The sequence below is a fragment of the Ochotona curzoniae genome, unplaced genomic scaffold, assembly GCF_017591425.1.
Source record: "Ochotona curzoniae isolate NIBS_2020 unplaced genomic scaffold, NIBS_Ocur_1.0 scaffold_2476, whole genome shotgun sequence".
Classification (NCBI taxonomy): Eukaryota; Metazoa; Chordata; class Mammalia; order Lagomorpha; family Ochotonidae; genus Ochotona; species Ochotona curzoniae.
Window position 1 is genome coordinate 19,490,176 of NW_024467095.1, and position 13,321 is coordinate 19,503,496.

General features: G+C 47.6%; 1 protein-coding gene across 5 annotated transcripts in view; it reads right to left on the reverse strand.

The window, feature by feature from the left end:
* Window positions 1-13,321, reverse strand: part of GALNT11 (polypeptide N-acetylgalactosaminyltransferase 11) — a 51,070-nt gene that overhangs the window by 6,462 nt on the left and 31,287 nt on the right. For 2 of the 5 annotated variants that reach the window (XM_041002528.1, XM_041002525.1), the window contains exons 5-8: window positions 12,511-12,705; window positions 8,769-9,018; window positions 4,073-4,190; window positions 2,398-2,550 (exon numbers count right to left, since the gene is read on the reverse strand). In XM_041002528.1, the coding sequence (XP_040858462.1) occupies window positions 2,398-2,550; window positions 4,073-4,190; window positions 8,769-9,018; window positions 12,511-12,705 (716 nt within the window). Of the gene's footprint in view, window positions 1-2,397; window positions 2,551-4,072; window positions 4,191-8,768; window positions 9,019-12,510; window positions 12,706-13,321 lie in introns of those variants that run through there. The other 3 variants (XM_041002527.1, XM_041002526.1, XM_041002529.1) reach the window with 3 other exon arrangements.

Consider the following 13,321-nt stretch of genomic DNA (forward strand, 5'->3'; position numbering starts at 1 on the left):
GTCATTCTGCCTTTGAAAGAACAGTGTTTTAAAAAAAGATACCCTAGGGCCCGGCGGCGTGGCCTACCGGCTAAAGTCCTCACCTTAAATGCGCCGGGATCCCATATGGGCGCTGGTTCTAATCCCAGCTGCTCCACTTCCCATCCAGCTCCCTGCTTGTGGCCTGGGAAAGCAGTGGAGGATGGCCCAAAGCCTTGGGACCCTCCACCCATGTGGGATACCCGGAAGAAGTTCCTGGATCCTGGCTTTGGATCAGCATAGATTGTGCTCACTTGGGGAGTGAATCATCGGCCGGAAGATCTTCCTCTCTGTCTCTCCTCCTCTCTGTATATCTGACTTTCCAATAAAAATAAGTAAATCTTTTTTTAAAAAAAGATACCCTGTTAAAAAATTGTATTTTTCACCTGAGAGGTTGAATTTTATCAGTTATAATAAATGCTTACTTGGTATTTTCATCACTTGGCCCTTTTCTGAGAAAAGTACCCTAGTATGCATGACCACACCTTATGAATTCAGGCATTCTTTTTACATAAACAGAACATTCTAGAAAATAGCACACTCAACACACAAACAACTGCATGACCTTTTCCTTAGACCAGCTGTTACATTTCAACAAGCAGTCAAGTGCCCTCTGTGTGAGCACATACACACATAATACCAGAAAGACACTGACATTTAGTAAAAGTTATTTTTGCTACTTTATCACTTTTTAAAAACTTATTTGTAACAGTTACAGAGAGAGAGAAATCTTCCATTCATTGGTTCACACTCCCAAATGGCCGCAACAGCCAGAGCTGAGCTGATCTGAAGCTGGAGCCTAGAACTTTTCTGGGTGTCCCACGTGGATGCAGGGCAACCTCCACTGCTTCCCCCGGTCATAAGGACAGAGCTGGATCAGCAGTGGAACAGCCAGGACTAGAACTGGTGCCCACATGGGATTCTGGCACTTGCAACCAGAGGATTAGCCTGCCCGCCATAGTGCGAGCCCCTTATCAGTCAATCTTAATTAGCTTTTTCTTCTTTTCCTTGTTCACAGATTGTCTGAAAAGCAGAGTTGCAGTAAGAGAGGGAGAGTAAGAGATCTTCCACACTTGTTGACGTCCCAAAACATGGCAGTGGCCAGGGCCTGGCCAGGCCGGAGCCAGGAGCTCCATCTGTGTCTCATGTGGCTGCAGGTGCCCCAACACTTGGGTCATCTCCCACTGCTCATCTGGAACCCTAGCACTGCAGACACATTCAACTCATAAAGTCCCAAGCACCTGGCTTTTCCCTTACCGTCTGTGTGGGCAGCTGAACAGAAGTACCGTGGGTAGTACTGAGTAACGCAATGACCAGGAGAACACGCTGCTCGTAGCTTGATTATGCTAAGACAGCAACTGTGTCCACTAAGCGCCCCGCACCAGCAGTGGAATGTCAGCATGGTTAATCTGTCAAGGTGGGTGTGACCTGCAGGTCTCCTGAATGGGCGGCCAGGAAGGCAGGAGCCTGGGGACCATATTTTGGGAACTACATTACAAATGATTCAAAGGTCGCATGATGCCGGACCTGAGGGAGCCCTGCCTGGAGGAGGGGTGGGGGGAGCTGGGCACCACTCCACCAGCACCACAGAGGCCCCACCTTCCTTCCCCATTGGTCGCTTCGCTCTCCTCATTCCTGCGGCACGCACTGGCTACCCCGTGTAGATTTGTCTCACAGAGAGGTAAATTATTATGCATCTGTACTCCTCTTTCATCTCCAAAACGCAGAGCCCAGCACACACCATGTGCTCCACAACTGTTTCACTTTGAACTGACTCAAATACAGCGGCATCCTCCATTAACAGCCAGAAGTGGGAACAAGCCACTTGGCCAGCAGGTGAGGAATGGCTCCACTGTGAGTGTGCGTGCATGGGGCAGGAGGGACGAACTGGCCAACTCCTACTCAGTGCAAGCAGCCGGACAGAAAAGGCCACCTATTCCAGGATCCCATTTGTCTGCTATGTCCAGAAATGGCAACTTAGCTGCACAGTCAGCAGGCACATTCCAAGACTGATTTGTGAAGCTCACCTCAAAGCTATTACAAAGGACAGCCCGCGCGCTGCCCAAGGCAGAAAGGAACAAGGACATCCTCTTGTGGCTGTGCAGTGGGGCTTGCACACAGTGCAGTCAAGGGCAGCAGGAGGAAGAAGGAAAGCAAAGCAGAGCTCTGCCTGGCTGCACGGCCTCCTAGAGAAGCCGCTGGAAAGCTAAAAGGAGTGAAACACTGCTTGACAGGGAGAAACAAACCGAGGGAGAGCTGATGTGCAAGTGGAGCACAAGCCGGCCAAGGCCCAAGAGCGCAGAGGCTTCAGGTTGCATGAGCAAAACCACCACCAAAGCAGTCCACGGCCTGCAGGCCCTGCTCCACTCGAGACCTCACCTTGTACTCGTCCAGCCAGACGTGGGCCAGCCTCAGAGAGTTGTGGGTCATGGTGTCTTGGCCTTCAGGAGATCCATAGGGTCGCCTTTTCCGGAAAATGTGTCCTACTCTAGAGCAAGGGATGATGAAGAGTCTACCTCCACACATCCAGATCTGGCCAGAAAAAAAACACGTATTAACAGACATCTCACACTGTTAACAGACGCCAAGTCAGTGTATGAACCTCAGAAAACCACTCTTTATGAAACTTTGCAAGATATTTTATCTTAGTATAAATAAACATTCAGATAGAAGCCAGATATATTTTTAGTAAAAAAAAATTGGTTAATTGGTTTTATAATTATAAAGGAATCAAATTCTAAACAAATGCACTATTTACTACCTCATATCTAACCTGTACCTCCCATGCTTTTTCACTTGAACAGATCACAGGATCTGATCCTAGGGACTGTTCTCGGTGTCGCAGGCATTTCTAACCACGTGTGCACTCTTTATCAAATATGCACAAGCACCTGGCTGAGACCTTACAGACTCGTTCTCATCTAAATTTTCCCCTTGACTACACAGTTATAGTTTTTTTTGGTTTGTTTTAAGCATAAGGACAGAAGATATAAGGATTATCTATTATGCTTTTAAAAACTTTTTAAGTTGTTATTTATTAGAGCATGGGGTGTGGGGGGCAGAGCGCTCCTCCACCACTCCCCAAACATCCCCAGTGCACAGGGCTGGGCTGGGGCCAGAGCCTGGAACTCAGTCCACATGGGCGGCAGGGATCCAACCACTTCAACTCCACCTGCTGCTTCCCAGGGAATACATCAGCAGAGCCAGGACTCAAGCTGGGCACCATAACTACCAGGCCACATGCCGACCCCAGCCAGCTTATTATTGTGGGACACAATTACCTTATCTAAAGGAAAGACTTAACCACTGTCATCTACTATGCCTTTCAACACACTTGGCAAATATACGTAATGGCACATGTACAAACATTATGGAGACACTGAGGATTCCGTTAGCAGGGCAAGGAAGTGATGGGGGCAGAAATGGGGCATCGGCTTGCAAAGGAGATGCCAGCTCTCCTGTGTCCCCCCTCTGCCTTGTCCCCACTGACCCCACCCATCCTGCCATCTCCTCAACCTCAGACACTGGAGAAGAGACTGAAGAAAGGGGAATTTATAAAAGGTGAATTCTTTTCCTCAGACTGAAAAGTGCCCGAATGTGCAGCCACAATAGGGTGACGGCGTAGCTCAGCATCAAGCTGAGCACGCTCCTGACAGGGAGGCGATCCGACTCTGCCAGGACAGACGGGCACCGATGGTCGCAGGCAAACAGGCAAACGTGTTCATCCTACCTACCTACATCTAGTGGTTCCATTAAAGTTAACAGACTGACAGAACAAAGAAAGAGATTAAACATATATGTAAAACTTCCTGAGTTAATTATCAATCATTCTTTACAACCAAACTTTAAAAATTATAAAACAAACATATGTCTTACATACTTTTGCATTTTTAGTAGCTATTATCCATCACAGATTACGGTAAAGTATCATTCATTAAGCACAATTTGTCAACAAAGATAATCACTTTATAGAAAATATGTAAGCACAGAAAATATATAAGGAATATATACTCCATTACATAAAAATAACTGGTATGCCAAAAAATAAAATTACCCGAAATGATATTTCCAAGTTTTCTCCTCCCCAGATGTCCATGCCGCTGTCGTACTGTCCAAGCTCGTTGAAGTAGAGTCTGTCCATGGCGAATAACCCTCCAGCCATCGTGGGCGACCTGGGAAAGGACGCAGTTACTGCACTGCCCTACACTGCCACCTTACCCAGTATTTTTGCTTAAAGACAATTCAGGATAGTCTCGGACCTTAAAAAAACAAGATTACCTGTTACATATTTTATCTATGATGGAATGAGCTGGGCCACACAGCTGAAATCGACATGCTCACTGTGACATATGAAGGTTACTTTTCTTACTGTAACTGTTTGTTAGAAACCTGAAATGAATTATGTAATTCCCTCGGAATTCTAACAGAGTCACGGGGATAAAAAGGATTCTGGGGACACGCACTGGGTACAGTGGATCCAGCTGCCATTTAGAAAGCCATGTTCTGTGTGAGTCTCATCAGCTCTGCTTCAGATCCAGAAAGCTGTCAAGAGATGGCCTGGGTGCTTGGGCTCCCGCCGCCCACACGGGAGACTCAGGTGGGGTTCTGGGCTACTGGCTTCGGCATGGCTAGTTACGGCCACTGCAGCCATCTGAGGAGTGAAGCAGTGCATCAAAGATTCTGTGTCTTTGTAATTTCCCAGGAAGGAAAAATGGGAGGAAGGGAGGAAAAAGGGGGGGAAAGAGAGGAGAGGAAGAAAGAAAGAAGGAGGGATGAAAAGAAAGAAATTCAAGCAGCTAATGAAAATCCAAGTTTATGGGCCCAGTGTGGTAGCCTAGCAGCTAAGGTCCTTGCCTTGCATACACCAGGATCCCATATGGGTGCTGGTTCTAATCCCGGCAGCCCACTTTCCATCCAGCTCCCTGCTTGAGGCCTGGGAAGGCAGTCGAGGGCGGCCCAAACCTTGGGACCCTACACCCGCGTGGCAGACCCGTAAAAGGCTTTGGGCTTCTGGCTTTGGCTCAGCGCAGCTCCGGCCATTGCGCTCACTTGGGGAGTGAATCAGCAGAACGGATAGAAGATCTTCCTCTCTGTCTCTCCTCCTCTCTGTGTATCTGACTTTCAAATAAAATAAATCTCAAAAAAAAAAGAAAGAAAATCCAAATTTATCTTGCAAGAAAGAAAAGAGTGATGCTGTCTTCTTCACTGACAGAAGCTAGACAGTTCCTGACTGAGGCGTGGATGCTGAAGCACCCGCAGCTCCTGCTGCAGACTGAGTAAAGTAATCCTCAGCAGCGTGGTGCCCTGCGAGCACTGCCAGGGCAACAGAGGAGCACTCAGCAGCGTGGTGCCCTGCGAGCGCTGCCAGGGCAACAGAGGAGCACTCAGCAGTGTGGTGCCCTGCGAGCGCTGCCAGGGCAACAGAGGAGCACTCACTAGAAGGCCCAGCTAAAGAAAACCCCCAGCAGTGTTCAGCAGTCAGAATGAGAGCAAGCTCGCCAGGACAGCTGGAATAGAGTGACCCTAAAGGAAGATCCTAGAGGGCGGGGCAGCCCTCCAGGGAGCGGCTCCTTCAGAGACACCAACTCAACAGCAGGTCAGGTGCCAAGCCCCCTTCCTGAGGGCTGAGGAAGCTGGGCAGAGACCAGAGCACCTGGTTCTAGAAGCATAAGAAAACAATGAATAAACAGGAAGGAGTGAACCGCACTGTCCCTCCTGGGCTCCGAGCCGTGCAGCCAGACTTTGTCTGCTTGTGGGATAGGGATGAGGTCCAGACCTCAGGCTTGAACCCTAGTGCCACACTTACTTCATGAAGCCCAGTGTCGGGTCCCCATGCACCTGTGCAAACACCCACAGCCTGCAAGAGCTCAAGTGACTGCCTCCAGCAATCCCGCCACCTTGGGCTGCTGGTGAGCAGGAAGGGAGTCGGAAAGCAAAGCACTCAGAGCTCTGCCTGGAGCCTGGGCCCTGTCCTGCCTCGGCACCCAGGCCCTGTCCTGCCCCGGCACCCAGGCCCCACCTTGCCCCGGTACCCAGGCCCCATCCTGCCATGGTACCCAGGCCCCGTCCTGCCCCGGCACCCAGGCCCCGTCCTGCCATGGTACCCAGCACCAGAGACTACATGCCCCTTTCCCCAAGCCAGCCCCCTAGTAGAAAGAGCATGTAGATCATCGCTGCTACCAGCACAAGCCTGCTCATGAGTAGAATGAACCGGGATTTCAGCCTGCATCACTGCCTGTCTCAGATGGGCCTGCCATGCACCAGGAACAACTCAGGGCCCTATAGTTCCAAGAGTCAGTGTGACCCAGTCTAGTGTCAGCTTGCAGAGCCAGGGCATTGCCTTTATGGCTCCTCCCATAAGCCGGAGCAGACAGCCAAGTGTAAGACTCGGCCTCAGGGCGGAAGGACTGGAGGAGAGCCCAGGCGGCCTTGAACCTCAGCAGCAGGCCAAGATGGAACACCAGGCAGGTAGTACAGCCCCGTCACTAGCTTGATGCTTGCAGAGGGAGCCTCTGCGCCTGCTCCAAGGCCACGCAGAGGGCAGAGGACCCAGGGAGCTGGCCTTCTCCCCTAGCCAGGCATCAGCTGTGGTGACCTGCAGTGGCCACAGGCCATGAGTCCACCTCAGCAGAGGCACCCAGGGAGAGTGTGAGCTGTGGGCTTTGGCTGAGCCTCAGCAGCAGAGCAGAGGTGTTCACGAGACTGCCCTGCTCAGCCTTCCCCAAGCCCCACCAGCACAACCCCAACAGGAATGATCGGCTTGGGAAAGTACAAGGTACTTGGGGGCTAAGACCTTGCACAGAAACCCGGGGCTGAGGTCCCAGGGCCCCACGCCCCCTGCCAGACTTCAGGCTGATACCACCAGGACACGATGCCCCTTTGCCAACACAGAGGGCCTGCTTCTGTTTCTGCTAGACTTGAAGTTGGCACTGCTTCCATCTTAGCTACTCCATTTCAACCACGGGAACCCCTGCAACTCCTTCAAAACTTTAGACAGAATCCCTCCGCCCAGGCTGCCAGCTGCTATGTGCCCTCACTGGTGCTCAGAAGAGGGTTCCATGCCCCAGCCACGGCTGACTGCAGAACTTGGGAAACTTCCTTACCAGGCTGCAGCTCCCACTGGGGATCACAAGAGCCAGGACAGGGTGTGGGTCATGCCGAGTTGGGCTAGGCTGGAACACCCGCCAGTGACAGCTGGGACAGCAGGCAGGCTATGCCAGGCTGGGTCATAGCACCTGTGTTAAGCTGCCACCTATGAGCATCAATCTGAGCTGTGCTTGCTCCAGTTCCAATCCAAGATCTTGCTAAAGCGCATGGGAGAAGAGCAGAACATGACCTGACCTTTTTGGGCCCTGTGATCCACATGGGAGACCAGGACCGGAGTTCCTAGCTTCTAGCTTCGGTTTGGCCAACCTGGTCCTTATAGCCATTTGGGGAGTGAACCAGTAGATGAAGATTCTCTCTCTTCCAATCTCTAATTCAGCCTTTCAAAGAAAATAAATAAGTCTTTTTAAAAGAATTGTCTCTGGAGAGAAAGAAGAGGTAGGGGATCATATTATATTATACTCTAAATTTTCTAAGATTAGTTTTATTTTTATTGGAAAAGCAGATTTACAGAAGAGACCAAAAGATCCTCCATCCACTGGTTCACTCCCCAAATGCCTGCCATGGTCAGAGCTGAGCCAATCCAAAGACAGGAGCCAGAAGCTTCTTCTGGATCTCCCACATGGGTTCAGAGGCACACAGAATCTTTAAAATCAGTAGCACAAAATGCTGAGTTTACAGACTCAGGCGCAGCAGGCGCCAGAGCCATCCAGAGGAGTGAGGACAATGTCAGGGCTGGGCCAGGAACAGAAGCTCACGGGGTTTCTGTGACAAGGGCAGAACTTACACTGGTGCTCACACTGTAAATCCTTTATCACATTGTGTGTGCTTGCACATAATGTATACCTTGTACATATACTTAATGCTTGCTCACACACACACTCTTGATGCATGTTCTTTAGGTTTTTAAAAAGTAGATTCAAGAACTTTAAAAAATAAAACAGAAACAAACTACGTCTTGGTAAGAATGGAATCCATTCCTCTAACCCCAGTTGAAGAAGAGTCTTGTATTAGCATCCCTCACAGCACTGTTCACACTACAAGCTGGGCATCTCTAATCTGAAAATCCAAGAGAATCAATATAATGCTCTCCGTGAAAAATGCCACACATGATGGCATGTGATGAGTTACAGTCAAAAGGCACGCACACTAAAGATATTACATAAAGTCACTGCTAAGTCGTGTGTACAATATGCACAGGAAGCAAAAATGGATTTAGTGTTTTGTCTTGAGTTTCTATTTCAAAAATCTGAGAAACAGAAATCCCAAGTTCAAAACACTCTGGCCCCTAGCGTTTCAGATACGGGATGGTCAAGTGAGAGTGCACAGGTGCCCGCTGCCACAGACGGTGGCACACAGACACAGCACACAAGGTGCTCCCGCAGACTGCCAGTCTGCAGCTACCTCAGCGCATGGATGAGCTCACTTGTCTTTATGACAAGACTGTAAGTCCTTGAGGGCACAAACTCATATCCACACACTTCCTTAGGATTCGGCAGACACACAAAAATCCAGTAAAGACTCAAACTTTCTGATGGACAGATGAAGTTAACACTCGTGCTCCTTAGGAGGGAAAGGCTCTTCCACGTAGTTCTTTTTAAGGAAGCACAGGTGGGAGCTTTTCAAACATTAAAGAGAAATCTTACTTAATAGGTGCAGTGGCGCCCTCTGCTCCTCCCTGCTCGGAAAGCGGAACGAGATCCCACTTGAAGTGCAGGCCCCAGTTGAACCCTCCACGCACGACAGGGGACGAGCTGTAGGCCAGTGTGTCGGCACTGATGATGTCGATGACGGGGCACACCACGGTGTGCCGGTCCTCACGGATAACCGCCAGCAAGGGCTGCAGCCACATCACATTGACTTCGCAGTGGCTGTCCAGGAACACAAGGACTTCTCCTGAGGAGGCAAGCATTGGCGGCTCAGTAGAGCGACTCAGCACGCACCCTGGGCAGCACACCTGACATGGCAGGAGACAGACCGCCAGCCTTCCAGCCCTGATCCACAAACCATTCCTTCAGGGCCAACCCTACACACAGTAAGTCTGACAGTCAGCCTGCAGCAGCTATAATGAAGCAGCACACATAATACGCAGAACACTTGAGATACTCTTTAGTAGAAACATCCAAAGCCTTGCAACACTCATCTGCTTTTCAGAGGACTGGCTGTTGAATGATTTCAAGCTGTTTTGGCACAGCTGTGTATAGATACTGTTATTAGTTATTTAGAAATCCAGTGTATCTTTAGAATATACTTCCCCAACCCCCTAGGAAACAGAATCAGAGCATCATTGTGGCTATTTGGGAAGTGAAGCAGCAGATGGAAGATCTTTCTCTCTGTAAATCTGCATTTCCAATCAAAATAAAATCTTTAAAAGAACTTTTTTTCCAAATATATATCTGCATCCACTAGTCTTAGGAACAGGACAATCACTGACATCAGGGCGGTGAGGTGAGGTTGGTGCTTACTGCAACATATAAAGTAAGGAGCTGGGCATAAATGCTGGGCTGCCTGAGAAGTTAGGGATAACGATTCTTAGACTGAAGACAGAATTGACAGGTATATTTTCAGCTCCTGGGCACAACTCTGGTTGGCCCCCAAGACTCATGGCCCTCATTTGATTGGTCAGTGACGCATTGTTGGGTTAAATTTGACAATGGAAAACTGGGCTTCATTCAGCCAGTGATAGTTAACTCAGGGCCTGGGGCTCCTGAAAACAAACAAGACAAACAAAAAAAGAAACCATGAAGATGAGATCAAAAATCCAGATGTTACTTCCACGGCAGTTACGTTATGGCACGATGGGTTAAACCACTGCTTCCAAAACCTGGCATCCCATATCAGAAAACTGGCTGGAATCCCAGCTGCTCTGCTTCTTGCTCATGTACCTGGTAAGGCAGCAGCAGATGACTCAAGTACTTGAACCCCTGCCACTCAGGCAGGAGAGAGGTGGAATTCGGGGCTCCTGGCCTTCACCTAGTCTAGCCCTGGCTGTCGCAGCCACTGCCGAGTGAACCGGCAGATGGAAGACTTCCCCTTAACTCTGCCTTTCGAATAAACTTCTTTACAGAGGAGATCAATGAACACATGAGATGACAAGGTTAGGTTAACTCACTAACCAGCTGATGTGTGAAGAAACTTTAAGATAAAAGGAGGAGACCGGAGACTGGGGCCTGACAGTGTCCAGGATTTATATCAACGTCAATACAGGTCATCAGAAAATGAGCAAACACGTGTTACACCGAGAACAACTTCAACGACCAGATGTACCCAGTTTCAACTCCTAATACAAGAAACACCTCAGACAAGCAGACTTTCCGTGTCAGCAGTGGATGGGTCACTAGCAGCCCAGGGCTCACAAGCAGGGGGCCATAAAGGACTGCCACGTAATGCAGCAGGCACACTCCTGAGGTCCATTAAGGCCACCTTACAAAAAAGCCTTCATGGCTTTCTCAATTCAAGAAGTCTTGATTTCTTTAATTAAAAAGAGGTTAACTAAAATCAAGATTGTCACAATGACCCAGTCACAATGACTTGCCTGAATCAATGGCTTCTCCAAACTGTTAGCTCCTGAGGCCCTAAACCATTTCTGAAGAATCTGAACATTTCATTAAAAAACACTATGTTATTTGAAGAAGAAAACAGGTAAGCATACATTTGTAACACTCCAATGCTTCAAATAGTAATACTTGTAAAATGCCCAACGGTTTTTTTTTTTCATCTTGCCTTCAATAACTCAACTGGCCGATTCACTCTCTTTACTTGACTACAAATCTAGAAAAAATAACATAATTGAAGTCTTAGAATCAATTTGTACATGACTACCAACTGCGCATGAGGAGCTAACTCATTTATTTTTGTCAACTGCTCGGGATCACTTTGGGTTTAAGACAAAGGATTCTACAAGTGAAGTTCTCGCTGAACTCAGAGGGGCAGTAGACAGCACTACAGAGCACCTTGCAACAGGAGTCAGTCACCCCCACGTGAGATCACTGCCAAGGTCAGTAATTCTCAAATGACATCCGTGGGGTTTTGCTTATTTATTTGTCATATTCACACACGACCTATTAAACCATATGCCCAACATTTTTATCACATTAATTTTAGCTTTATTAAACTTCTTTGAAAAGGATTTTTTTTAGTTTTATTTATTTTTATTGGAAAGGAAAAGGACAGAGAGAAGATCTTCCATCTGCTGGTTCACTTCCTAAATGTAGTAATGGCAGAGCTGAGCCGACCCGACCCAAAGCCAAGAAGTATGAGCCTTCGCAGACTCTCCCACGAGGCTGCAGGGTCCCAAGGCTTTGGCCCCTCAAATTTTTAAAATTATAAATGAAAATGGGAATATAAATCTGAGAGGTAATAATAGGATCAATGAGACTATCCTTTCCGTAGATGCATTTCTGATTTGTTGTGGCGAAGCATATAAAGCTGCTTCCTGTGACATGACCATTCCATACAGTGCCTGCTCCTGCTCCGTTCGCTTTAGTTCCAACCCAGCTCCCTACCAACAGTCTGGGAAAAGCAGAAGACGGCCCCAGGTTTTTGGGTCCCTGCCATCCTGGCTTCAGCCTGGCCCAGTGCTGGCCCTTCCCTGGCTACTGTGGACTTCTGAGGTGTGACCCAGTGAACAAAAGATCTCTAGATCCTTCTCTCCCTGTCTCTCCATTTTTTCTGTAATTCTGCCTTTCAAATTAGATAAAATGGAAAAAGTATCTTTCACAGTTAGGTAAGTCAACCCTATGTCCATTTATCAACCAAAATCATGACACATACCTCCAGCCGTATACATGCCACGCTAAAAATGAACACAATTTAAATCAAACACTTCATGTACATATATTTTAACTTTTGTATTAAACATATAAACATTCACTTAGCTTTTTGAGAATTTGTTTTCAAACACCTACAACAGCAAGGGCCAGGCCAGGCCAGAGGCAGGAGGCTGGAACCCACACCGGTGCTGACTCAAGTCCCTGAGCCATGGCCTGCTGCCTCCACACTGTGGCTGAGCAGGAGAGAGTTCTGCGGAGGATTCCCCCCGGATGGCGACCTCACAGCCACACAAACACTCATCCCATGTTCAGATACATTTTCAGCTTATGTAAGTGAACAGGATATAAAACCTATTTGAGCAGTAGTAATTAACATCAAGTACCACTATGAACATTGATCACTAGGGGGAACAGAATTCACCTCCTTGTTGTCTAAGCTCTAAGTGCGGGCAGTGGAGCTAGAGCTATGAATAAGTCTTTCCTGACCTGGACAAGCCCTTTCTCTCCTGGCAATGCTGGTTGGAAGAACTACTTTTCACAAACTGCTATAGGATCAGGAAAGTGCCTGGGTCCTTGGCATCCCACACCCACAGAACAGAGCCTGCGGGAGGCGTACCTGTGGCATGGGCTGCTCCTGGGCCCCTGGTATCCCACACCCACAGAACAGAGCCTGCGGGAGGCATACCTGTGGCATGGGCTGCTCCGATCATTCTTCCCCGGATCAACCCCTCACGCTTTGTATTTCTTATTACTTTAATTTTTCCAGGGAGATGTTTTTGGACATATTCATCTAGTTCTCCTTTCAAATCATCTGAAAATAAAGATGCTTTCAATCATTCATTCTGAAACATACGTAAAGACATCTGATAGCTGTTCTGAACTTCTATCTGCTATTTGCTAAAATGCACAACAAATTATCAAGCACATATTATAGAGTCTTCTGCTCTAATTTAAAAGAATACTGTAGCTTGTCCTATCGGAAGAAAAAGGGAAATATTAAGAGCAAGATTTGGAATATCAGACCAAAGAAGTATTTATCATATTTACAAACCTGTTCTGCAATTTCATACAATTTCCATCAAAATATTTTACATAACGATGTCTGAAACACAAATGTTCAGCTGACAGCATAGAACTCACTTGTGAAACAAAAAAAGATGCAGCTTTTGTTTCCAAATAATTATGTCTTAGACCTTTACAGAGGAGTTAATAAGAGACAACTTTTGTTTCCCCTACCAAGAATTACATAACAGCAGTAGTAAATATCACCTTACATCAATTTACACCTTTTCCCAAAGGCACTGTACTTCATAACTTCTAAGATTCAGATAAGATACGATTACTTCTTTCCATAATCAGTATAGAAACCACCATAAATCATTGTGAATTTCTCCTTTTTAATAAAATCATCACCCTATGAAAATCAG